Below are 26,542 nucleotides of genomic sequence, written 5' to 3' on the forward strand. Positions count from 1 at the left end.
CCAATAAAGGTGACCACCAGAGAAAGGCAAATCAGGGGATAGTAGAGAAAGAAGAAGAGGAAAAAGAAAGAAAGAAGAAGAAAAAAAAAGGGGGGTGTCAAAATGAAATTGGGAAAAGGGAAAAAAAGAAGAAAAAAAAGTAAGAGAGACAAGAAAGAGACTAAGAGAGAAAGGGAAACAGACTATATATATTGGGGATAAAACTCCAATAGAACAATCACTTATCCCAGCAAATGCCAGCAACAAGTACCTGGGGATTAATACAAATTACAACACCAACTAATATTGAGTGAGGCAAGGGAAAACAGAAGCACTAAACAAACAAAAAAATAAACAAAAGAAGAATAAGCAAAACAATCTCACAAAAAAGCATAAAAATTCGATATAATCTACATTCAAACGAACAACAACAAAAGGACAGAGAGAAGAACAATTTTTTGGATAGTTAAGACAGCGAAGAGAGAGGTGTGTATGGACTTGGAGCAGGGGATTGGAGATTAGATATATAAGTAGGGTGAAATTTTAAAAGGGGGTAAACAGAAAGAATAGGGAAAATCTAAAGCAGAAAAGGGGTAAGATAAACAGGACACTGAAAAGGGAAAAGTGAGGAAGAGAGTGATGGCATAAAGGTAGATTTGAGATAGAGTAAAATGATGCTAAAGGAAAGATAAAAATAGAATGTAGAACATTAATCCCAAAACAAAATGAAGAGAAAATAAAATGACACTTAAAAAAAAAAAAGATAAAATAGCAGTAGTAATAATACGGATTGAAAATAAAAATGTAATAATTAAAAAGGTAAAATCAAGTGAGGAAAAAAATTAGTTTCTTGAGTAAAAGATGCAAAAAATGAAAATAAAAAAATAAAAAATAAAAATAAAATGTGGAGTAGTGAAGGTCATTCACTTCCTCTGTTGTTCTGTTTGGCACGCCTGTTTCTCAGTCCGGACAGTATTGCAGTTCCCTGCGTTCCACTGCTCTTCAGTGATGTAAGCCAGTCCTGATTTTAAGCAGGCGGTGTGTCTTAATTCGTATTCCTTTATTTTTGATTACACAAGAGTCAATTTGTGATTCAGCCCCTGGGTGGCAGTGTTTCTGGATTGACTTCCGGATTTATCTATGGCCTCTCTAGGGAGTGTTAGAGCCTTCTTTCCCTGTGGCACTCACTACCGGTTTGTGGGAGTGGGCTGCCTCAGAGCTGGCTCCCGGATGGTCACTCCCCGCTCAGATCCCCAGGTTCCAGAAAAACAACTTTCCCCTGCAGTCTCCCAGGGTGTCCCCAACTGGGTGAACCTATGAATTGGGCTTAGTAATCAGAAGCAAGAATTTGAAGAGGAAAAAGCCCAAGTGTGCGCACTCCGTGGCTGCGCGTAAGTCTAGCACACCCCTGAAATTCTTAGGGTGTCCCTGCACTTCAGATCAAAATGGGTTGCTTTTTAGAGAGCCCTTCTGTTAGCAGCTCTGAGGACCCCCTTCCACATTCACAGATCACGCCAGCCCCAGCAGCCACCGATTTTTCTAGGCACAGACTTCCCTGGTCCTCCAGCTACCGCAAAACGCGCGTTCCTCTCTCGAGCTGGGACCAGAGACCTCACCTTATCCTAGGCGAAATCTGACCTTTCCGTGGTGGAGTGTAGAGCTCCTCTGAACCCGTGTGTTTGCGCCAATTGGGGAGCGTTGTTCTGGGGCTCGCAACTGTTCCGTGGGTGCCGCAGTTGTGGATTCTCAGGCTTCCGATAAGCTCCACTTTCCGGTTCCAGATGGTGGCGACTCGGCGTCCAAGCCCGCAGCTCCGGGAGGGGACCCAGCCGCAGTGGGAGCTGCCAGGTCAGGGGAACCCCGTCTAGCAGTCTCCCACCTTCTTCTGGAGTTCAGCTGTCCCCCAACTTGCCAACAAACACTCCTAGTGCGACCCTCAGCTGTTCTTTCTTTCTGCTCCGGGACAAGGCTCGGAACACGTCTGTCTATTCCGCCGCCATTTTTCTCCCCCCGACTGCTGTCCTTATAAAAAGAGATTTTACAAAGTCGACTGAGGAGCAATCATGTGAGGACATGGTGAGAAGCTAGCCATCTGAAAGTGAAGGAGAGAGGCTTCAAAAGAAACCAAACCTGCCTGGCCGGCATGGCTCAGTGGTTGAGCATTGACCTAAGAACCAGGAGGTCATTGTTCAATTCCCGGTCAGGACACATGCTCGGGTTGCTGGCTTGATCCCTGGTATGGGGCATGCACGAGGCAACCAATCAATGATTCTCTCTTGTCATTGATGTTTCTATCTCTCTCTTTCTCTCTCTCCCTTCCTCTCTGACATCAATAAAAATATATTTTAAAAAAAGGAAACCAAACCTGTAAACACCCTGATCTTAGACTTTCCTTCAACTCTTCTCAGCATCAAGGCAAACTTATCTGAACTCACTTGGAGCTAGTAGTGTGGGGTATGCAGTAGGTTCTTATCACATGAAACTTTAGGGTGAAATACTTTGGGGGTCTCAGCTTAATGTGAGGAGGAGGTTCTCCCCACCTTGGGCAGGCCCTGGACTTTCAGTTCTGTCCCTCTTGCTCTATGTAGCTAGTGAACTGAAACTCACAGGTTCAATATTGGCAAATGCCCTCGTATCGTAAGTAGTTTTGGTCCTCCAATAATCCAATCTTTCTGTTAACGGGTTTTCAGTTTCCAACCAATAATTGTCCTAGGCATTCCCCAGGCTTTAATCATTTCAGTGTTTTTCAGATAATATTTTATTTAATACTAGAGGCCCAGTGCACGAAATTCATGCACTGGAGGGGGGGTTTGTCCCTCAGCCTGGCCTGTGCCCTCTCACAGATCGGGAGCCCCATGATCGATAGCCCCAAAGATGTAGGCCCCACCCACCTGCTTCAGTGCTGCCACGGGGTAGCCTGGGCATCCCTCTTTGGGGCAATTGATCTGATCGTGCCCCGGCAGAGGGAGGCCCCGCCCACCCACTGCAGCCTGCTGGTTGGTGGCCTGGGCTTTCCTCTTTGGGGCAATCGTGGAGCCCCCTGAATGATCACCCCACCAGCTGGTGGCCTGGGCCTCCCTCTGCAGGGCGATCATGGGGCAATGGCTGGGCCCCAACCAATCACATCACACCCGCCTTGGCTGGCCTGGTGCCAGTGGGTGTCATAGCGTGGTCATCAGGAAGATCGACTGGAAGGTCATTCTGCTGTCTGGTCTAATTAACATATTATGCTTTTATTATTATAGATTACCACTATTTTCAGAGGAAGGATTACCTGAATTAACCAATCTACCATACTGAAAAAAGAGAAAGGAAGGAAAAAAAGGAAGAAATTCCAGTTTCAGTGATAAAATAGGCCCAGCATAATTTCTCCTTCACTGACCTCTGACATCATTCCATGACACTGATCTAGTGTACATGACCCAAGTACTACTACTCAATGCATACCTGTTTATCCAATGACAACTCCACAGAGTAGCATCATACATAGATATCAGTTATCAATGCTCTGGGAGGTGACAACCCAAACTACATTGTCTCAACAAGCATATATTGGGCACCTACCATGTCCTAATTGCTACGGTTGCAGCAGAAAACAAGACAAAAGAGTGAAAAGTTCTATGAAGAAAATAAAAAGAGAATAATGAGTCAAAGAGTGGGTAGTGCTACTTTAGATGGCATATCTAGGAAGGCCTCTCTGAGGAGGTGGCATTTGAGCTGAAACCTGAAGGTTGAGAAAGAGCCAGCTATGGGAAAAACTGGAAGTGATGCATAGCAGGCAGGGAGATAGCAACTGCAAGGCGCTGGGCCTGGAACGTTATTGGAATGCTCAAGAAACAGCAAGGAAGCCAGTTTGGCTGGAGGGGAACGAATAAGGAGGCAAATGACACTGACATGAGTTTAGATAGCGAAACAGGGCCAGATGATACAGAATCTTGTCTTTGGGGCCCTGGGAAGTGTTAGGTCCAGGCGGAAAAGAGCTAGGCCAAGAGACGTTGTGAGAATTTAAGAAATTTTATTACATTCCCTCACAGCAGGCTGATACTAGTGTGTCGAATAGACTCTCTTATATAGGGTAGAAGTATGCAATATAAGGTCAGAATGTGAGTGCACCAGTTGGTCAAACGAAGGGGAGGGCATGAGTCAGTCAAGGCAGGCAAAGGAGGAGAGTGCACAGGTCAGTCAGGCGGAGAGGAGTTCTTATCTTGCTTCTGCAGGTGCCGGCCGTCTGCCCCAAGCTAGGGGAAAAGGCTTATAACAATATATATTTCAGAAAACATGTCCAAGCAGGAGAGATTAGGGGCAGTTCACCCTAACAGGAAGGAGTTCGGATTTTAAAAATAAATGGAAAACATTGATGGTGCCAAGTGATTTATGCTCAGAAAAGATCGCTAGGATCACTGTTACTCAATTAAAACTGTCATGTTGTGTAAAGCTGGCTCCTCCCAGTGTCACCATTCCAACTTTCGGGAGGGCGGCTCCTCTTTCGAAACTTTGGAAACTTGCAGGTGACACACCTCCTTCCAAACCCAAAGGAACATGCTGATTGGACAAATCCAGTAGCGTTTCTAACATTCCTTAGGGCAAGTCGGGCGGAGACCACTGTGATTGGTTACAAGCTCTCCTTTTCTTCCAATCAGACTTCTATTCCGGAGAGTGCGTGAGTCTTGTAAGGTGCGTGTGCCCTATGACTGGGTCTTCATATCTGAGTGACAGAAGACACAGCCTATGGTCGTAAAGATGCCGAGGCGCGGCTCCGAGCTGCGGGTAGGTGAGGGCTGTGCCCCCGGAACCCGGCGCTGTCAGTTCACCTCGGACTCTTGTGTTCCACCTCGGCGTGATACCCTCGCTATGGCCGCCCCGCCGCAGCTGCGAGGTCTGCTCCTGGCTGTGAACGCACTGTTGCGAAAGCGTCGCTACCACACTGCGTTGGCCGTGCTTAAAGGCTTCCGGAACGGAGCGGTGTGAGTGGGCCGTAGGTCCGGCGGGGGCTCAGGGACGGGCCTGGCTCGGGTCAGCGGCGCGGGTTCCCGGCCTGGCGTCGCTGCTCTGTGTGCCCTTGAACAGCCGTAGTGTGTCTGTAGGTCTCGGTATCCGTGCCCACCATCTGCTGTGGGCGCTGGATTTTTGGTCCCGCGCGCCTTCTGAGCTGGAGGTCCCACTGTGCTTTTTCTGGGTCCTTGTGCTTTGCAGCCCAGTCCTCTTGCCTTGACCACCTCCCATGCCAGTCTCTGTATTCCCTGCTTTAAGTCTAGTTTCTCCCTTTCCCTCCCCCTCCGCTGTGTGCCCTTGGGCCTCTCTGGCTTCAGTGGCCCCATCTGCACAAAGGGAAGCTGGCCTCTAGCAGACCTCTGCCTAGGCTCCCGCTACCCCGCCTCCCGCATTAACCTGGCCTTGGGCTCACACCCCGTTTCTCACTCCCCATCTGTATAACTCTGGCGCTAAATCCCCATCTAGCACAGGGACTCCAGGGTCATAAGCCTCAGGGGTGACAGCAAATTTTTTTTATTTTATTTTATTTTATTTTAATAAATCTTTATTGTTCAGATTATTACAATTGTTTCTCCTTTCCCCCCCCCCCCATAGCTCCCCTCCACCCGGTTCCCACCCCACCCTTTGCCCTTACCTCCCCCACACTGTCCTCATCCATAGGTGTACGATTTTTGTCCAGTCTCTTCCTGCACCCCCCATACCCCTTTCCCCCTGAGAATTATCAGTCCACTACCTTTCTATGCCCCTGTTCTATTATATACAACAGATTATTCTGTTCCTCAGATTTTTAATTCACTTGCTTTTTAGGTTCACTTGTTGATAGATATGTATTTGTTGTTCATAATTTTTCTCTTTACTTTTTTCTTCTTCCTCTTCTTTAAGAATACCTTTCAGCATTTCATATAATACTGGTTTGGTGGTGATGAACTCCTTTAGCTTTTTCTTATCTGTGAAGCTCTTTATCTGACCTTCCATTCTGAATAATAGCTTTGCTGGGTAGAGTAGTCTTGGTTGTAGGTTCTTGCTATTCATCACTTTGAATATTTCTTGCCATTCCCTTCTGGCCTGCATAGTTTCTGTTGAGAAATCAGCTGACAATCGTATGGGTGCTCCCTTGTAGGTAATTAACTGTTTTTCTCTTGCTGCTTTTAATATTCTCTCTTTGTCTTTTGCTCTTGGCATTTTAATTATGATGTGTCTTGGTGTGGTCCTCTTTGGATTCCTTTTGTTTGGGGTTCTGTGCGCTTCCTGGACTTGTAAGTCTATTTCTTTCACCAGGTGGGGGAAGTTTTCTGTCATTATTTCTTCCAATAGGTTTTCAGTATCTTGCTCTCTCTCTTCTTCTGGTACCCCCATAATTCTGATGTTGGTACGCTTGAAGTTGTCCCAGAGGCTTCTTACACTATCTTCAATTTTTTGGATTCTTTTTTTTTTTTTTTTTTTTTTTTTTTTTTTGCTTTTCTGGTTGAGTGTTTTTTGCTTCTTTATATTTCAAATCTTTGACTTGATTCTTGCGTTCCTCTAGTCTGCTGTTGGGTCTCTGTATAATATTTTTTATTTCAGTCAGTGTATGTTTAATTTCTAGTTGGTTCTTTTTCATACTTTTTCATATCTTCGAGGGTCTCATTATATTTATCGGCCTTTTCTAGGATGTTCTTGAAAAGCCTTATAACCGTGGTTTTGAATTCTATATACAGTCATTTGTTTTCCTCCATTTCTTTTGTTTGTGATCTGTTTCTTTGTCTCCCCATTTTTCACTGCTTCCCTGAGTTGGTAGGGTAGCTTTGTGTGCTAGGTTTCCTATATGGCCCAGTGGGTCGGACTCCCCAGTTAACCTGAGGTGGACACTCTTGGTGCACCCCTTTGTGGACTGTGTGTACAGCCTTGTTGTAGTTAAGTCTTGATTGTTGTTGGTATCACTGGGAGGAACTGACCTGCAGGCCAGTTGGCTATGAGGATCAGCTGTGTCTACACTGGGAGATTTTCGGTGCTGGAGACAGCCTTATAGGATTAGCCTTGCCAGATTGCAAAATCCTCTGTGCTCAGCTTGGAAGGGGTGGAGTCTCAGGGCGGAGCAGACAGTCTTGGCTTCCTGTCAGCCCTGCCCTTGCCCGTGAGTCTCTAGACCTCTGTCTTCCGAGGTTCCCGAGGTTCCGCCTTACAGTCCAGATTTCCCCGTAAGAGCGTGGGTCCCCAGGGGCTCGCCCGGAACTGCAGTTCAGTGCAGTCAGAAGCTTCTGACTCCCTTCCGCTAGGGATAGCCTGTGGTAACCTCTGCAGTCAGTCTTTGTGCGCACTCGCGCCTCCAGACCCCTGCCGCCGCGGCTCCCCTGAGTCTCCCGAGTTTCCGAGTCTCAGAGTTTCCGAGTCTCCGTGTGCCTTTCTCTCTACCTGACAGTCCAAACTCCCCCTGTATGAGCCTGGGTCCACAGGGTTTCGCCCGGAACTGAGGTTCAGTGCAGTTGGAACTGGGGTTCAGTGCAGTCGGGGGCTTCCTTCCCCCTCCCGCCAGAGAAAGCCAGCCAGGCACTCCACCGCCCTTCCTCTCTGCGCGCGTGTCTCTGTACCTCAGCTCTTTGCCGCTCCTTCTCCGTGAGCTTTTCTCTTTCCTTCTAGTTGTAGAATTTCCACTCAGCCAGCTTTCCTGTGGTTCTGGATGGTGTTCGTTCTGTCTTTTAGTTGTAGTTTTGAAATTGTTGTGCGGGGCAGCAGTTTAGGTGCTTACCTATGCCGCCATCTTGGTTTCTCTTCATGCTGGTTTGACCTCCAGCAAATGTTTTTAAAAGTTGCAAATACAGTACTTGTTGGGCAGATTGATTCTACCCTGGCTATCAGACCTGCAGAAGAGGTCTTGGGGTAATAATTTCCACTGCCTGGTTTTTGGAGGGGAGCTCGACCTCCTTTAAACCTCATGCATAACAGCTATCATTTATTGAGAGCCTACTGTGCTAGAACTGGGAACGCAGCAGAGAACAAACTGAACAAAGATCTCTATCCTCCTGGAGTTGGCATCCTAGCGGCAGCCTGGCCTGGTGACAAGGATGTGGACTGCCTCAGTTTGAAGCCTGGTGCCACCTATCTGTGTGATCTTGAGCAAGTTATTTAGCCTCTGTACGCCTCAATTTCTATAAAATAGGGATGATAATAGGACTTACACTGTCAGAGAATTGAGTCAATATGTATGTAATGCTTAGCACATGCCTTATATATATGTACTAGTGGCCCGATGCACGTAATTCGTGCACATTAAAAGGGGATTAATAAGAGGAAATAATTTAATATTGCTATTTGCCCTTTCTCTATAATAGAAGTGTCAGAGATGAAAGAAAATTAGTAAAATGTATATGAAAACTTTCCTCCTGTCAGAGTCTGGGGCACACCATGGGACCCAGAGTCAAGTCCCCGCCCACCCACATGTGCCTCAAAATGGCATGAGATCCAGACCCGGCCACCCCCCCCCCCATTGGGTTAGATCCAGACCCAGCCATTCCCACCCTTGTCAAGCCCCACCGGGAAGGGGATGTAGCCTCAGGTTCCCTGGCCTGGCGTCAGGACGGGGGGTGTGGCCTGAGGTCCCCTAGCCCAGACCAGGGTGGGAGGCGTGCCTTGAGGTCTCCCGTCAAGCCCTGCCAGGTGGGGGCCATGGCCTGAGGTCCCCCATCAAGCCCCACGGGGGTGGGGGAGGGCATAGCCTCAGATATGATGCTGCACCATCAGGCGGGGGTGCGCAGCCTCAGATCCCCCGGCCCAGCACCGGGAGGGGGGCACAGCCTCAGGTGCCCTGTCAAGCCCCACCGGCAGGGGGGTGCAGCCTCAGGTCCCCCGTCAAGCCCCGCTGGGTGGAGGGGGTGCAGCCTGATTTCCCCCGACCCAGCACTGGGGGTGTACCTTGAGGTCCCCTGTCAAGCCCCACTGGGTGGGGAGCACGACCTGAGGTCCTCTGTCAAGCCCTGCCAAGTAGGAGGGCGCAGCCTCAGGTCCCCTGGCCTGGTGCTGGGGCGGGGCATGCGGCCTGAGGTCCCCTGTCAAGCCCCACCTGGTGGGGAGCTTGGCCTGAGGTCCCCCGGCCTGGTGCTGGGGCGGGGGGAGCAGCCTGAGGTCCCCTAGCCCAGCACCAGGATGGGAAGCACACCTTGAGGACCCCCATCAAGCCCCGCCGGGCAGGGTGTGTGGCCTCAGGTCCCCTGGCCTTTCGCTGGGGCGGGGATCACAGCCTGAGGTCCCCATCAAGCCCCACCAGGTGTGGGTCGCGGGGTCCCCCAGCCTGGTACCAAGGCGGGAGGGGTGGCCTGAGGTCCCCTATCAAGTCCTGCCGGGCAGGGGGTGCAGTCTGAGGTCCCCTAGCCCAGCACCAGGACAGGAAGCGCTCCTTGAGGTCCCCTGTCAAGCCTTGCTGGGTGGGGGACATGGCCTGAGGTCCCCTGTCAAGCCCCACGGGGGTGGGGGAGGGCATAGCCTCAGGTCCCTGCTGATTGCTCGTTAAGGCTCCTTATGGGAACTTGGCCTCAGCTGTGGGTGTAGCCATCTTTGTGATGGAGTGATGGTTAATTAGCATATTCCCTCTTTATTAGATAGGATTACTGTTGGCTACTGTTATTGTTATATTCACATGGATTCTGCCTGGCTCACTTTCCTCACCTTTTTCAGGCCTCTGCTTGTGTCACCTCCTCAGTGAGGCCATCCCTGAACTCCCCACCTTCTTTCCTACTTAATTTTTCTCCATAATACTTGTCACCATCTGATACTAAGTAGTTCACTCATGTATCCTGTTTTGTTTTTTCTTAATATTTTTTATTGATTTCAGAGAAGAAGGGAGAGGGAGGGAGAGATAAAAACATCAATGATGAGAGAGAATCGTTGATTGGCTGCCTCCTGCACGCCTCACACTGGGGATTGAGCCCACAACCCAGGCATGTACCTTGACTGGGAATTGAACTGTGACCTCCTGTTTCAAGGTCGATGCTCAACCACTGAGCCACGCTAGCTGGACATGTATCCTGTTTTTATACTCTCACTAGAAAGTAAGCTTCATGGGGACAGACATTTTTATCTACTTTGTTCTTTGGTATATTCTTAGTACCTGGTACATAGTAGACTTTCAAATATTTATTGAATGAATGAGTAAGTGTGCATGGTAGGAATTGTCATTGTCCCCATTTTCCAGATGAGAAGACTGTGGCTCAGAGAAGTAAATTCATTGTTCTTGATTATGTCACTTTGTCAGGTTCCAAGCCAGGATTTAAACCCAAGGATGCCCAATACCAGGCTCTTGACTTCCATGGGCACCCAGAGTTTCAGGTAGAAGTCGATTCCTGCTGAGCCATGCCTTGGTGTGACGAGGGTGGAATGGACCCTGAGATAACATCAGTTTCCCTTTGGCAAGGTATTCTTAGGACAAAGAAGAGTTAATAGGAGTCACAGGAGCCCTGGTGCCAGCAGGCATTGCCCAGTGCTGGCTTTGTACACCTGTTCCCACTCAATCTTCCTGTAATCTCAGGAACCTTCCCAGCCAGGGAAGGCACTTGCTAAGGTCAAGCCCTTGGGCTCAAATCCCAGTTCCTTCATTTCAAAGCTGGGTGCCCTTCATCTCTTCTGGCCTCAGTTTCCTTCCCTGTAAAAATGGAAACAAATTCACCTTTACAGGGGTTTTCTAAGCAGTGATCCCATTATACTGGTTAGTGCTAAGACACCATGCCCATCCAGAAGGATCTGGAGTACAACAGGCAGACTGATCTTTAAACGTTCATGGCAATGCCGGGTGATTGGAGTGCTGTACGGAAGAGGTGATGCTGATATTTTGAAGGCTGAGTTGGAGTTTGCCAGGGGGAGAAGGGCACCCCAAGTAGAAGGGATGGTTTGAACAAATGCCTGGAAGTGGAAAAGAATGTGCTGTTTGTGAAGAAAGGCCATCCATTTAGGGAGACAGTCCTGGACGACTGAGACATGTGAACTTTGTAAAATTTAATTCATTTTGATGTTACACTCCTAAATATATCAGTGTGCATCTCTACAAATAAGAGCGTTTTCTTATATGGCTGAATTATCATGATTGCATTTAGTAAGTTAATATTAATCCTATAATATGGACCAATAGTCAAGTTGTTTCAGTTGTCTCCCAAATATTCTCCAGCCTTGATCCAGACCAGGCTCCTCCAGGACATCACATTACACCTATGTCATTTTGTTCTTTAAGTCCTTTTAAATCTAGGGCATCCCTCTTTTCAGGGCACAGAGTAAACCTGTGAACAGTAGTCACCAGCTCCCCCTGATTTGAAGACTTTGGGAAGGGGGCTTGGCAGATTTAGGGAGTTGGGGCAACTGTTCTTGTGTATGGGGCATAAGGAAGGGTCCTTTTATTTTATTATTTTTTATATATATTTTATTGACTTTTTACAGAGAGGAAGGGAGAGGGATAGAGAGTTAGAAACATCGATGAGAGAGAAACATCGATCAGCTGCCTCCTGCACACCTCCTACTGGGGATGTGCCTGCAACCAAGGTACCTGCCCTTGACCGGAATCGAACCTGGGACCTTTCAGTCTGCAGGCCTACGCTCTATCCACTGAGCCAAACCGGTTAGGGCAAGGAAGGGTCCTTTTAGCCCTGGTCACCTGGAGGAGGCTGAGGGCTTCTTTGTTCAGGAGAGAAAGAGATCGCTGTGGATAAGGCGGGGCAAAGAGCTTTCTGGGGCCAGGATGGGTGTCCTGCCCACTGCAAGGCAGGGGAGAAGATAAGCTTGTAAGTTGTTAACATTTTTATTTTGTTAGTTTATTTTTTAAATTACATAACATTCAGAAAAGCCATAAAAAGTTAAATGCTAGAAAGTTCTGCCCACCGTATCCTTCTGTCACATAGTCCCCCTCCCTGTCAGTGGCCTCTGTGTGCAGTCTCATGTCTCCCTTCATAAATATTGTCTACATAGACAAATCCATATATTCTCCTCCCTTACCTTTTAAACAAGTTTTATTCTGAAATACTCTTAGATTTATAGAAGAATTTTCTCGTTTTACACAATTTTACATGTTACACACCTTGCTCTGGTAAAACCCTGAAGTGCACATAAAGTCACCTCATTCTTTTTTTAATTTTTTTTTAAAATTTATTTCATAGAAGAAGGGAGAGGGAGAGAGAGATAGAAACATCAATGATGAGAATCATCTATCAGCTGCCTCCTGCACGCCCCCTACTGGAGATCAAGCCCGAAACCCAGGCATGTGCCCTGACCGGGAATCAAACTGTGACCTGGTTCATGGGTTGACGCTCAACCACTGAGCCACACCTGCTGGGCAAGCTGCCTCATTCTTTTACTGCTGTTTAGTATTCTACTGAATGGATAGACCATTATTAATTTATCCAATAACACCCCCTGCAGATAGACCCCAGTTTGCTTCCAGTCTTTGGCTATTTCAAACAAGCCTATAGTGAACATTCACAGATACTGATATGACAACAATATATGGCTCATGACCATTGTTTCAAGGAGAATGCTATGGATTTTTATAGCTTGTAGCCTGGTCAGATCAGGGCCTGATGGTTGGAGAACTTGGTGAGGGAAAGGCGAGTCCAATAAAGGAGAACAAGAAAGAAAGAGATATTAACATTTGTTGAACTAGGAACTTGCACATGTGCTATGTCCTTAGCTGCCAGAAGCAACTCTGAAATGGAGAATACTTTTTACTGATGAGAATAGGGCGGCTTAGAGAAGATAAGTCAGTTATCCAAGTTTATACAGCAAAACGTGGCAGGACTTTGACACCAAGTACTATTTCCTTTCTACGACCCACTTTGAACCCAGACCTAACTCAAAAGCTAGCATTATTTCCCTTCCTAAAATGATGATAGGATTAGGGAGAGAGAGGGGGGGGGCAAGGGGATCAAAGAAATAGCCCAGCCTGGCTGGCGTGGCTCAGTGTTGAGCGTCGATCTGTGAACCAGTCGTGGGTTCGATTCCTGGTCAGGGCACATGCCTGGGTTTCGGGCTCGATCCCCAGTGGGGAGCGTGCAGGAGGTAGCCAATCCGTGATTCTCTCTCATCATTGATGTTTCCATATCTCTCTCTCTCTCTCTCTCTCTGAAATCAATAAAAATATATATATATATATATATATATATATATATATATATATATAAAGAAATAGCCCAGAAAAACATTAATACAGTGATGCTGTAGTAACTGTTTTCTTTTGTTTTTACAGTTATGGAGCCAAAATCCGGGCCCCTCATGCACTGGTCATGACCTTTCTCTTCCGGAGTGGCAGGTACCCAGCCCCATCTGCACACCCTTTAATCTGGGAGAAAATGTAGTCAGGCCTCAGTGCCAGGGCTGTTGCAGTAGCTTCCTAGCTGGGTCTAGCCTGTCCCTACACCCACCTCCTAAAGTACAACTCTGATTCTACTGTCCCTGCTGGAAACCTCCCCTGGATCCCACTCCCTTCAAAGAAGCCCAACTTCCAGGTGTGGCCTTTAGACCCTCTGCAGTTTGGCCTCAGCTGCATCCCACCCTATTCTCCCATGTTCATCCTGGGGTGTCTTTGGCACACAGGACTTGCTGTCATTCCATGCACATGCCACATGTGCTTCTATCCATACATTTGCTCATGCAGTACCCCCCTGCCAGGAGTCCCTTTCCTCTTCTACCCCACCTTTATTTCCTTCTTAGCAACCCAGTTCTCTGAGGATCACTTTCTCAGAAAACTGTCCATGACCTCCCTCTGCTCAAACTTCTTGGTCTTCCTCTCATATCTCAAGTCTTCCCTCAAGGCATTTCTCAGAAACCAGCTTGTGATCTAGTTTTTAATGTATGTAGTCTCACCTGGACCTTATAAGAATCATACATGGACAGACTACTGGCCAAATTTGGCTTCAAGATTTTCTCTTTTTGTATTTTTACTTTTTAAAAAAATATATATTTTATTGATTTTTTACAGGGAGGAAGGGAGAGGGATAGAGAGCTAGAAACATCGATGAGAGAGAAACATCGATCAGCTGCCTCCTGCCCACTCCCCACTGGGTATGTGCCCGCAACCAAGGTACATGCCCTTGACCGGAATCGAACCTGGCACCCTTGAGTCCGCAGGCTGATGCTCTATCCACTGAGCCAAACGGGTTAGGGCTGTATTTTTACTTTTAAAATTTATTTGTATGGTTTGGTTTTTGTGCTCCGATTCTTTTTTTTTTTTTAACTGAGCTCAGTCATTCATTCAGTAGATATTTATTGAGCATCTGCTGTGGATCAGACACTGTTTTAGATGCTGGGATACAGCAGTGAACAAAACAGACAATGTTCACTGCCCTCACAGAGCTGCATTCTAGCAGGAGGTGGAAGAAGAAAAAACATAATAAATGAGAGTATGTGTGAAAAGGTGATATGGGCTGTGGGAAGTAAAAATTAGAACAAGGAAAGAGAGAAAGGGGATCAGGAGTGCTGGAGGAAAGGCAGACTACAGAATTAAATAGGAAAGGCCTCAGTGAGAAAGTGACTTTCGAGTAAAGACTTTAAGGAGGTGAAAGAATTGGCCAAATGGGCATTACGGGAAAGAGTGTTTCAGGCCAAGGGAATAGCCAGTGCAAAGTCCCCAAGGTGAGGTCGTGCCTGGTGAATCTGAGGACGCTGGAGGTGGGGGGGTTTGAAGGGGAGAGAACAAAGAGGAAGGTAACCTGGGCCCATTCTGTCCAACTTTAAAGAGGAGTTTGGCTTTTCCTTTAAGTGAAACAGCAAATTGTAAGCTTTTTTGCAGGGATATGGTACTATTTGCCCTATCTTTTAGTACTGTGAGAGTGAAGAGTTTACTGCCAGATTAAGAACAGATGGGTGAGGGTGCCAAGTAAGTATAAAATAGGAGGCTGTGGCAATAATGCAGGTGAGTAACACTGATGGCAGTGGAGATTAGAAATGGTCAGATTCTAGAAACAATTTGAAGGCAGGATTAGTGTTAACACTTAAAAACTGGGAAATCTGCCGAAACCGGTTTGGCTCAGTGGATAGAGCGTCAGCCTGCAGACTGAAGGGTCCCGGGTTCGATTCTGGTCAAGGGCATGTACCTTGGTTGCGGGCACATCCCCAGTGGGAGGTGTGCAGGAGGCAGCTGATCGATGTCTTTCTCTCATCGATGTTTCTAGCTCTCTATCCCTCTCCCTTCCTCTCTGTAAAAAATCAATAAAATATATTTAAAAAAAAAAAAAACTGGGAAATCTAACTTGTCTTAGAATTGGCAACACTGGACCCATGTTCCTATGGGGCAAGAACCAGCTGATTTCTGGCTATGTCCACTCACCTGACAGGTTTCCACAGTGCTTAGTAGACCCATTCCAAGGTCCTCATTTAGCTTTGAGGACACTTGGGTTTACCATTCCTGAACTGATCTCCCAGAGTACACTCTGTACTTCTCCCTGTGTTTTTCCCACTGCCCCCAAGTGATTTAATTTAATTTATTTTTAAATTATTTTTATTGATTTTAGAAAGCAAGAGGAAAGGAGAGAGAGTGGGAGAGAGACATCGATTTGTGGTTCCACTCATTTAAAAAATATATATTTTTTATTGATTTCAGAGAGGAAGGGAAAGAGAGAGAGAGAGAGAGAGAGAAACATCAATGATTAGAGAGAACCGTTCAGCTGCTTCCTGCATGGGCCTCACTGGGGATAGAGCCTGCAATCCGGGCATGTGCCCTGACCGGGAATCAAACTGTGACCTCCTGGTTCATAGGTCGACGCTCAACCACTGAGCCACCGTCACCAGGACACTCATTTTTTAAAAACTGATTTTTAGAGAGAGAAGAAGGGAGAGGGAGAGAGAGAGAGAGAAACATTGATGTGAGAGCAAAGCATTGATTGGCTGCCTCCTGCATGCCCCCTACTGGGAATTGAGTCCTGACCAGTAATAAAACTGGCAACCTTTTGGTGCACTGGACGATGCCTAACCAATGGAGCCATGCCGGCCAGGGCTGTTGTTCTACTTATTTATTTTTTATTTAATTTTTGAAAAATGCTACCATTACAAGAACACTGAGAAGAAAAAAACATCAAAAAAATTTTAGGTCTCCTGAAAACTTCTGTTGTCTTACTTCTAACAAGAAATCAAAATGCATTATAATATGTGATTTTTTATTTTTGAATGTTCTTGTTCCACTTATTTATGCGTTCATTGGTTGATTCTTGTATGTGCCCTGACCAGGGATTGAACCCACAATCTTAGACAACATTCTAACCAACTGAGCTATCCAGACAAGTTCCGAGTGATTTAATTTTAAAGGATAAATCAACTACCTACCCTACTTAAGTGTTTGTTTCTCTCAGGATAAAGAGAAAACTTAGCATGGCCTTACCTGCTACCCTACATCCCCTACATCCTTTGCCCACACATTCTCTGCTCAGATTTTTCTCTGTTCCTTTACTCCCCACTCTCTGTCCCTCCTCAGGATCTTTGCTGATCCCTCTGCCTGGGATGCAACTCCTCTGCCCTCTTGACCACATTGATTCCTCACCCTTCAGATCCCAGATTATCTCTTGTCAAGGTCAAAGTTTGACCCTTGCTTTGTGATTATATTTCCCTCTCCGATTAGATCATAAACCTCATGAGGGCAGCAAGCAGATCTTTTCCCCCCAGAATTGTATTCCCAGATCCAGCACACAGTAGGCACTAACTCCCTCATTCATGCTCACACCAAAAAAATATTTATTGAGCACCTACTCTTTGTCAGACCCTGTTCTGGGCCCTAAGGATGAACAAGTCAGCTGTAGATACCACTCTCTGGTACCTTTCACTGGGATGGGGTGGGAGTGGGGTAGATAATAAACAAGCATATACAAGTCAGATGACAATAAGACCTATGAAGGAAAAAAAAAAAAAGTAGGGTAAGGGTTCAGATGTGATGGGCATTCTTTTATGTAGGGTGGTCGGGGAAAGACTCTCTGAGGAAGTGGCATGACGTTAAGGCCTGAATCAAGGATGCCAGCAGCCCTCAGGACATGGATGTTAGAGGCCTTGAGCTTCTTGTGTGGTTTAGTTTTGCATGCCCAGTGGGGAATGCCCTCCAAATGGCTGGGCCTGCGCTCATGGTAATTCCCTAATTTTGTGCAGCCTCCGGGAGAAGCTTCGGGCCATCCTGCAGGCCACGTACACCCACTCTTCTAACCTGGCCTGCTTCGTGTTCACCTACAAGGGCCTCTGTGCCCTGCAGTCCCACCTGCAGGGAGAGACCCACCAGGTGCACTCGTTCCTGGCTGGCTTCATCGGGGGCTGGCTGGTGTTTAAAGAGAACAATAACATCAACAGCCAGGTAAAGATCCTCCCTGGGAATGTGTGTGTGGGCTGGCTGGGTTTGGGGTGGGATATGGTTCAGGTTTGAGTTAGGAATGAGGGGTCAAAGAAGATGAGCTCGTAGCTCCCTTCCAAGTCTGAGGATCTGTGATTCACCAGCCCCACTGTGATCTTGGGAAGGTCATTTCCCCCTCAGTTTCCTCGTCTGTAAATCAAGCAGCTTATTGGAATTTTATGATTCCCAAAATTAATGTGTACTGCTCTCTGGGGACAAAGATGTTTTTATTTTTTTAAAGAAAATCACTCTGGAGTAAAATGAGAAAAAAGAAAAAGGACCCAGAAATATAATTTTCATAAAACAAAATTTATTAAAGAATTGCCTCTTATTCTGTAACTTGTCCTTTTTCTGGGTTAAAGTTCTATTTATTTTATTTTTTTAAATATATTTTTATTGATTTCAGAAAGGAAGGGAGAGGGAGAGAGAGAGAGAGAAACATCAATGATGAGAGAGAATCATGGATCGACTGCCTCCTGCACATCCCCCTACTGGGGATGGAGCCCGAAACCTGGGCATGTGCCCTTGACTGGAATTGAACCTGGGACCCTTCAGTCTGCAGGCCGACGTTCTATCCACTGAGCCAAACCAGCTAGGGCTATTTATTTTTTATTGATTTCAGAGAGAGGAAGGGAGAGGGGTGTGGAGGAGAGAGGGAGAGAGAGAGAGAGAGAGAGAGAGAGAGAGAAACATTAATCAATTGCCTCCTGCATGTTCCCCAAACGGGGGATCGAATCCACAACCTGGGCATGTACCCAGACCTGGAATGAGCTTGCCACCTTTTTTTTTTTTAAATCAAGATTTCTATTTTATTTATTTATTTTAAAATATGTTTTTATTGATTTTGAGAGAGAGAGGAATAGAGCGATAGAAACACTGATGAAAGAGCAGTGGTCGGCAAACTCATTAGTCAACAGAGCCAAATATCAACAGTACAACGATTGAAATTTCTTTTGAGAGCCAAATTTTTTAAACTTAAACTTCTTCTAACGCCACTTCTTCAAAATAGACCCAGGCTGTGGTATTTTGTGGAAGAGCCACACTCAAGGGGCCAAAGAGCTGCATGTGGCTCGCGAGCCGCGGTTTGCCCACCACTGTGAAAGAGAAACATTATTGATCGGAAGCCTCCTGCTCGCCCTCTACAAGGGATCGAACCTGCAACCCGCATGTTCCCTGACCGGGAATTGAACTGGTGACCTCTTGGTTCATGGGTCGACGCTCTAACTGCTGAGCACACAAGCCAGGGCTTATTAAATATTTTTAAATTATAACAGTTTTATTTTCACATTTTAAAAAAATGCAGATTAAACAGCCTCTATGTGCCTGGTATGGTGCTTGGGATACATGATGATAAAGTAGAAAATAAATTGAAAAGAAAATTTCCATCCTTCTCCAATTGTCAAGCCACTGTCCTGGGACAGTCACTAGTGTCTTGAGTAGCTCTTCAGAAACTGTCTGTGCTTGTTTTAGTGTACATATCAGGAGTTTCCCACCAATGAGATCATACTGCTTTTTTTTTTTTTTTCATGGAATGATGTATCTAGGAGACCTTTCTTGTCAGTCCTTCAGCCTTTTTAATATCAGAGCCCTCCACTGCTGGGTGGATGGTCCTGCCTTGATTCTACTAATCTCCTCTCGATGGACATTTAGGGGGTTTGTAGCCTTTTTGCCATCACACACATGCAGTCTACATCTTTGTTTGGACATCTTCCTGCATTTGTGTCAGTCTGTCTGAAAGTTCCTAGACATGGAATTATTGAGTCTGTGCATGTGAGAGTTTTGTGTTTTGAGAAAATTTCCTCGGTTTTATATTTGTTAGAAATTTCACATCCAAAGGCAAGGAATCCTGGTCACACCCTCTCCTTCCCCCTCCGCTCTTTTCCTTGACTCCTGGCAATAATTATTCTGACCTCCATTTCTAAAATCTTGTCATTTCAACAGTGTTATATAGGTGGAGTCATTACAGTATGCAGTCTTTGGGATTGGCTTTTTTCACTCGGCATAATTTGCTGGAGATTCATCCAAGTTGTTGAGTCTGTCAATAGTTCATTTATTTTTATTGCTGAGTGGTGTTCCATTGCATGGATATACCACAGTTTGTTTAAGCATTTATCCCTAGAAGGACATGTGAGTTGTTTCCAACTTTTGGCTATTAGGAATACAGCTGCTAAGAACATTCTTGTACAAGTTTTTGAGTGAGTATTAGTTTTCATTTCTCTGAGATAAATGCCCAAGAGTACAGTTGCTGGGTCAAATGGTACATGCATGATTAGTTTTATAAGAAACTGGCAAACTATTTTCCACAGTGACTGTACTATTTTACATTCCCATCGGGAATATATACAAGTGACTCTGTTCCTCTACATCGTAGCCAGTATTTGGTTTGTCTTATTCTTTTTATTTTAGCTATTTTGATAGGTGTGAAGTGCCATCTCATTTGTGGTTTTAAATTTGCATTTCCCTGAAGACTAATGATGTTAAACAGCTTTACATGGGCTTATTTTCCATCTGTATAACCTGTTCAGTGAAGTATCTGTTCACGTCTTTTGACCATTTACTAATTGGGTTGTGTGTTTTTTTACTGTTGAGTTTTGAGTTTTTAAAAAATGTATTCCAGATAGTAGTCTTTGTCATATATATATATATATATTTTTGGTAAATACTTTCTCCCAGTCTATAGCTTTTCTTTTTGGCCTCTTCACATGGGCTTTCATAACAAAAAAATAATAATTAATTTTGATGAGATCCAGTTTATCAAAAATTTTTAAGGATTTTTTTGGTGTCAAGTTACTTTTTAGTTTTGAACCATATAAGTATATTAATTAAAAATTTTTAAGTAAGTAAGAATAATAAATTAAAGATATAAAATAGTACTTTTTAAAATGTTCGTACTACCAAAGCAATCTACAGATTCAGTGCAATCCCTATTGAAATACCAATGGCATATTTCACAGAGTTAGAACAAATACTCCAAAAATTTATATGGAATCAAAAAAGACCCTGAGCCCTAACTGGTTTGGCTCAGTGGATAGAGCGTCAGCCTGCGGACTGAAAGGTCCCAGGTTCCATTCCAGTCAAGGACATGTACCTTGGTTGCGGGCACATCCCCTGTGGGAGGTGTGCAGGAGGCAGCTGATCGATGTTTCTAACTCTCTATCCCTGTCCCTTTCTCTCTGTAAAAAATCAATAAATATATTTTTTAAAAAAAGACTCCGAATAGCTGCAGCAATTTTGAGAAAGAAAAATAAAGTTGGAGAAATCACAATACCAAATTTCAAGTTATACTATAAAGCCACCGTAATCAAAACAGCTTGGCATTGGCACAAGAACAGGCATATAGATCAATGGAACAGAACAGAGAACCCAGAAATTGACCCAAGCCATTACACTCAATTAATATTTGACAAAGGAGGCAAGAGCATACAATGGAGTCAAGAGAGTGGTGTTGGGAAAATTGGACAGATACATGCAAAAAAATGAAACTAGACCACCAACTTACACCATACACAGTATAAATTCAAAATGGATAAAAGACCTTTAAATGTAAGTTGTGAAACCATAAAAATCCTAGAAGAAACCATAGGCAGCAAAATCTCAGACATCAACAAATCAATAAATGACAAGTGCTGGCGAGGATGTGGAGAAAAGGGAACCCTAGTACATTGCTGGTGGGAATGCAGACTGGTGCAACAATTATGGAAAACAGTATGGAGTTTCCTTAAAAAATTAAATCTGGAACTGCCATTTGACCTAGTGGATTCCGCTTCTAGGAATATATTCTAAAAAACCTGAAATACCAGTCAGAAAGAATGTATGCACCCCTATGCTCATAGTGGCACAATTTACAATAGCTAAGATCTGGAAACAGCCCAAGTGCCCATCAGTAGATGAATGGATAAACAAGTTGTGGTACATTTATACCACGAATACTATGCAGCAGTAAAAAAGAAGAATCTCTTACCCTTTGAGACAGCATGGAGGGACCTGGAGAGTATCATGCTAAGTGAAATAAGTTAGTCAGAGAAAGACAAGTATCACATGATCGCACTCATATATGGAATCTAAGTAACAAAATAAACTGATGAATGGAGTGGATCCAAAGACATGGAAGCATGGAACAGAGTGTGGAATCTCAGAGGGAAGGCACGGAGGGTGGGTGGGTAGGAGGTAATCAACCAAAGACCTTATATACATAATAGAGGTCCGATGCACGAAATTTGTGCATGAGTAGGCCTTCCTTCCCCCGGCTGCTGGTACCGGCTTCCCTCCGGCACCCCGGACCCGGGCTTCCTTCGCAGCCCCGGCTTCGTCTGGAAGGATGTCCGGAAGGACGTCTGGCCTAATTAGCATATTACACTTTTATTATTATAAATATGCATAACCCATGGACACAGACAATAGGGTGCTAAAGACCAGGGGAAGCAGGGTGGGTAGGCTGGAGGGGGTCAATGGGGGAAAAGGGGGACATATGTAATACTTTCAGCAATAAAGAATTATTTTCTAAAAATTAAAAGTGGGGTAACAACTTTATAAAAAAATAAATAATATAGTACTATTAAAATGTCTGATACCACTTCATCTGAAAAACACTGATCCGTGCATGGGGGTGGGCAGAAGGTTCCCAGTGGCTGTGCACACCAGTAATCCCCTGTCATTCCCTCCCTGCAGATCAACATGTACCTGCTGTCACGCGTCCTATTTGCCCTGTGCCGCCTGGGAGTGGAGAAGGGCTACATTCCCGAACCTAAATGGGACCCATTCCCATTGTTCACTGCGATAGTGTGGGGGCTGGTGCTATGGCTCTTTGAATACCACCGGCCCACGCTGCAGCCCTCGCTGCAGTCCTCTATGACCTATCTGTACGAGGACAGCAATGTGTGGCACGACATCTCGGACTTCCTCATCTACAACAAGAGCCGTCCCTCAAAGTAACGCAGCCCTGAGGTGTTTATGGGGGCTTCTACCTGAGTAGGCTCTGGGCGGTGTCCAGTTGTGGCTTGAGATTGGCTCCATCAGTGAAACCTCCCAGAGGATCCTGCTTTCCCAAGATCAGGCTCTCAGACTCCAACTTTTATTAACCCAGGGTTCCATTGTCCAAAGCAAAAGCACCAATTTTCCAATCTCATTAGGTACTCTTGAATGGTGGAATAAGAGGCTGAGGAACCTAAGGCATGGTTCCAGCGTACTGCTAACTTCTGTGAGACCAGGGAAAGTCACCCCCTCTCTAGGCCTCAGGGGTCATGGAGCTCAGAGGAGGGCCCTGAAATCTCTTTCTGGTGGGTATGTTCTTTGACTGTTCTTATGCTAGTGGGCAGTGGGTTTGCAAATATGTTTTTACAAAATATTAAGTTCCTTTTCTCGAGTGTTCTATTGGAGAGGCTCTAGAGTTTCACTGTCCAATAGAAACATGGTGACAGTCATATACATATGTAATTGAAATTTTTCTCGTGGCCACATTTAAAAAAAGTGGAAGGAAGCAGATGAGATTAGTCTTGATATATTTTAGCCCAAATTTCTAAAATATTATCATTTCAACATGTAATTACTATGAAAATAAGATCTTTTATATTATTTTTTCTTATGTGAAGTCATCAAAATCAAGTATGTGTTTTACATTTACAGCCCGCCTCAATTTAGACTAGTCATATTTCAAGGCTCAGTAAGTAGCCCTATGTGGCTAGTAGTGGCTGTATTGGACTATATAGATATAGAATACTTCTATCATCACAGAAAATTCTAGTGGGCATTGCAGATATAGAGCTGCAGGATATGGTTGGAGTCCCCACCCCACCACTATGTAATTTTGAGGAAGGTTTGTGACCTCCCAGAGCCTCAGTTTCTTGTAAAATGAGGATAATTGTAATAATATCCGGTGTCCATGTTGGACTTGTATAACTGCAACTGCTGCTACCCACACTAATCATTTCCATTTAATGAGTTCCTACTTCCTCCTGGGTGCTTTGCACATACTTTTAAAATCCATACAATGACCTTACAGGTCTGTATTTTAATTTTCATTCTACAGATGTGGAAACAGAATCAGAGAAGGGAAGTAACTTGCCCAAGATATACAGTTAGTATGGTAGCCCTATCAGAGTTTGAACCCAGATTTATCTGATTTCAAAGCCTGTGTGTGTTTTGTTTTGTTGTTTTAATATATTTTATTGATTTTTTACAGAGAGGAAGGGAGAGGGATAGAGAGTTAGAAACATCGATCAGCCGCCTCCTGCACACCCCCTACTGGGGATGTGCCCACAACCAAGGTACATGCCCTTGACTGGAATCGAACCTGGGACCCTTCAGTCCACAGGCCGACTCTCTATCCACTGAGCCAAACCAGCTAGGGCAGCCTGTGTGTTTTTAAGTGCCTTACTTTAAATTTAGAAACCAAAGCTAAGCTATGCAAATGTTAGCTAGTTCTAGGGTCTGTTTCAGAAGGGGGTACAAACTCAAATGCCTACAGGGGCCTGACAGTGGCATAAATGATAATGTTCTGGGTGCTATGTAGTAGGGACTGACGGGGACGTGGTGAACTGGAGACTCAAGTGCCAGTCCGATATTTTAAAACCAAGCTGGACAAATCAATCAGGACCCACTAATTGGAGTCCCTTGGCCTAATAGGAATATCTCAGTCTCTTTATATTTTAGAACTTATTAGTAGAAATGTACACATGAGTCACTGGAGATTTTATTAAAATGCAAATTCTGATTCAGTGGGTTTGGGGTGGGGCCTGAATATTCTGCATGTCTCTCAGACTCCCAGGTGCTGCTGCTACTGCTGCTGATCTGAACCCCACCTTGAGTAGCAAGGTAGTAAGGGATGATATGGGGCCAACTGCTATCCCATGTGACACATGTGGACACTGAATTAAACAGAGCTGAGCTGTTAGGTAACAGAGCAGGGATTAGGTCTGATTCTAACAGCTGTGTTCTCAGCCACGTTGTTGTACTGCCAACCTGGAGAAAGTGATCTTGAAGGTCCCTTAGTTCATTCTGTGGAGGGTGAATGAGATCCTAAGGTTATGGGGAAGGGAGGGCGTTGTCATCAGCAAGTGGGTTTTATGGCAGATGTGGGGCGGGGCGGGGAGCCCTGCCCATATCCCTTTAGTTTACCATGTTAGTGCATACCAGCCAGTTTTTCCAACAGCCACCCCTTGTGTCTTTCTGCCTGAGGCCATCACTTGCCACTGGCACCTGCTTTGCCACCCTGCAACAGACCTGCAGTGCTGGAGGATTAACACATCCAGGGCACAACTCTCAATCAATGCCTGATAAATAGCCCCACTCCCACCCCCTTGCCCAGTAGGCATGCTCCACGCTGGCTCCCAGGGCACTCCAGCACAACTGAGCCCCTCTTGTCCACAGTGTTCACTTGCTCGATAACACCTCCTTTCCTGTCTCCCTTCCTCATGCCCCTACCAGTGCTTCCTGGGACCACGTCCCATGTAAACCACTTGCACTCAAATCCTTGCCTTGGGGTCTCTTATTGGAGAACCCAAACTAAAATTGGCCTCTGGTATAGCAGGTTGAGAGGTGGTATAACATGGTGGTTGGGGACATAGGCTTTGAAGCCAATGTCTGGGCTCAGCTGTGGTTCCGTTGTTTCCTAGGGCAAGTGACTTAACTATTCTGTACCTGTGTTTCATCATCTGTAAAGTAGTTGTTCTATAGGGTGATCTGGAGGATTAAATATGACACATAAAGTGATCACTCGGTAAATGTTTGCTGTTATTTCTAATAGTGTTCAGACATAAAAGGAAGCATGGTCCTGAGAACTGAGTATACTCTGCTTTCAGCCTGTCCTACCTACCAGCTGAAGGTAAAGCTTTGGCTGCCAGCCCTGCCAGCTGAAGTAAAGCCTTGGCTGCCTGCCTTCCCCACATCCCCCCACTGCCACTGGGGTTAGCCAGCTCCACCACCGACTGTCTCTGCTCTCTAAGAATAGGTTTTCCTGACAGATGGCATCTCTCTGGATCCTGCCAGAGCATCTGGTGCCTCCAACTGCTCACTCCAGGGAGGAAGGCGGTGTGGACCTTGCCGAGGAGCAGAGTGCTGGCTTCCAGCAGACCTGAAAGGAGTCCCCACTCAGCTCCTTCCTAAGATCAGTAAAACGGGCATTGCCAAAGGGCCCTTGGTACACAGTAGGCACTCCATAAATGCTGGTTCCTTAAACAGCACAGTGGTTTAACATGTTTGTTTATTAAGCACCCGCCACATTCCTACAAAGCCTTCTGACATGCAGGACTGTAAATAATAACTTCATTTTAAAAATATTTTTTATTGATTTGAGAGAGAGAGAAAGAGAGAGAGAGAGACATCGACGTGAGAGTATAACATCAATCAGCTGCCTCTGAGCTCGCAATCTGAGCATATGTCCTAACCGGGAATCAAACCAACAATCTTTTGGTGCACTGGACGATGCCCAACCAACTAAGCCACACCAGCCAGGGTTGTAGACAATAACTTTTAAATTAATAATATATACACATAGTACAAAATTTAAATGGTACAAAAGTTGTGTAATAGGAAAGTCAGGTTCCATCCTACAACCCAAGTTCTTCCCCTCTCTTGCCAGGGGCACTCACTGTTAGCACTTTCCAGTACTACCTTCCAGAGATATTCCATGCACAGTCACCTGTCTCATAAGAACCTATCACATTACACTGTCATCTCAACAACTTTGGCATTTCCTCTCTGCCCTCTGCATTGTTAGTTTCTCTTTGATTAATAATCTGATATGAGTTCTTTCTTTGAGCTGGTTCCCTCAACTCAACCCCTACCCCCCAAATATCTTGGGCAGATTCTTACTGTAATGAGCATGAAGATGAAACACCCTAGATATCCTGAGCCTTATCATAGACGACACCCAACATTCAGGCTCACGGAACACCAAGTGAAAGGGGAAGGACAAAGCTGAGTTAATTTGGGGCCCTTCTGCTACTCTGCTCCCAAATTAGAGATCTTTCAGCGAACCCATATGAGAGCAATGATTCACAGGCTGAGCTGCCAAGAAATTGCCTCATGATGCTCGCTGCTCCCACCTTCCACAGGCTCTAGAAAGGATCCAGGAGATGGTGTTTCTTTCTATATTGTTCACTTCTCCCACTCCCACGAGTGCATTTTGGGTTTATAAGAATCAGGCTTTAAACTTAAACCAGAACATTGTGCTGTGCTCCACTTCCTGGAACGAACCCCACATGTCCACAATCTGTGACTTCAGGTAAGTTTCTTGTTTTAATGAAATAGAGAGTATTTATTTTT

General features: G+C 45.4%; 1 protein-coding gene across 2 annotated transcripts; it reads left to right on the forward strand.

Annotated features, from left to right (window-relative positions):
* The first annotated feature begins 4,723 nt into the window (after nt 1–4,723).
* On the forward strand, nt 4,724–24,991 carry PXMP4 (peroxisomal membrane protein 4). 2 transcript variants are annotated; one of them, XM_080684513.1, is made up of 4 exons: nt 4,724–4,855; nt 13,166–13,228; nt 17,047–17,245; nt 21,950–24,991. In XM_080684513.1, exons 2-4 carry the CDS (start codon nt 13,203–13,205, stop codon nt 22,211–22,213), a joined length of 489 nt encoding a protein of 162 aa, XP_080540639.1. In that variant the 5' UTR covers nt 4,724–4,855; nt 13,166–13,202; the 3' UTR covers nt 22,214–24,991. The 2 variants fall into 2 exon arrangements, with proteins under 2 accessions (XP_080540639.1, XP_080540638.1); XM_080684512.1 differs by having other exon boundaries at nt 4,741–4,943.
* Nucleotides 24,992–26,542: the final 1,551 nt, after the last annotated feature.

This window comes from Plecotus auritus (assembly GCF_963455305.1).
Source record: "Plecotus auritus genome assembly, chromosome: 8".
In the NCBI taxonomy this organism is placed as follows: domain Eukaryota; kingdom Metazoa; phylum Chordata; class Mammalia; order Chiroptera; family Vespertilionidae; genus Plecotus; species Plecotus auritus.

Excerpts from the sequence above, each read along its gene's own strand:
- PXMP4 (XM_080684512.1), top strand. The coding sequence starts at position 4,831 with ATGGCCGCCCCGCCGCAGCTGCGAGGTCTGCTCCTGGCTGTGAACGCA. Across the intron at positions 4,944-13,165 it reads GGCTTCCGGAACGGAGCGGT|TTATGGAGCCAAAATCCGGG; the intron begins GTGAGTGGGCCG and ends TTGTTTTTACAG. Across the intron at positions 17,246-21,949 it reads ACAATAACATCAACAGCCAG|ATCAACATGTACCTGCTGTC; the intron begins GTAAAGATCCTC and ends CCCTCCCTGCAG.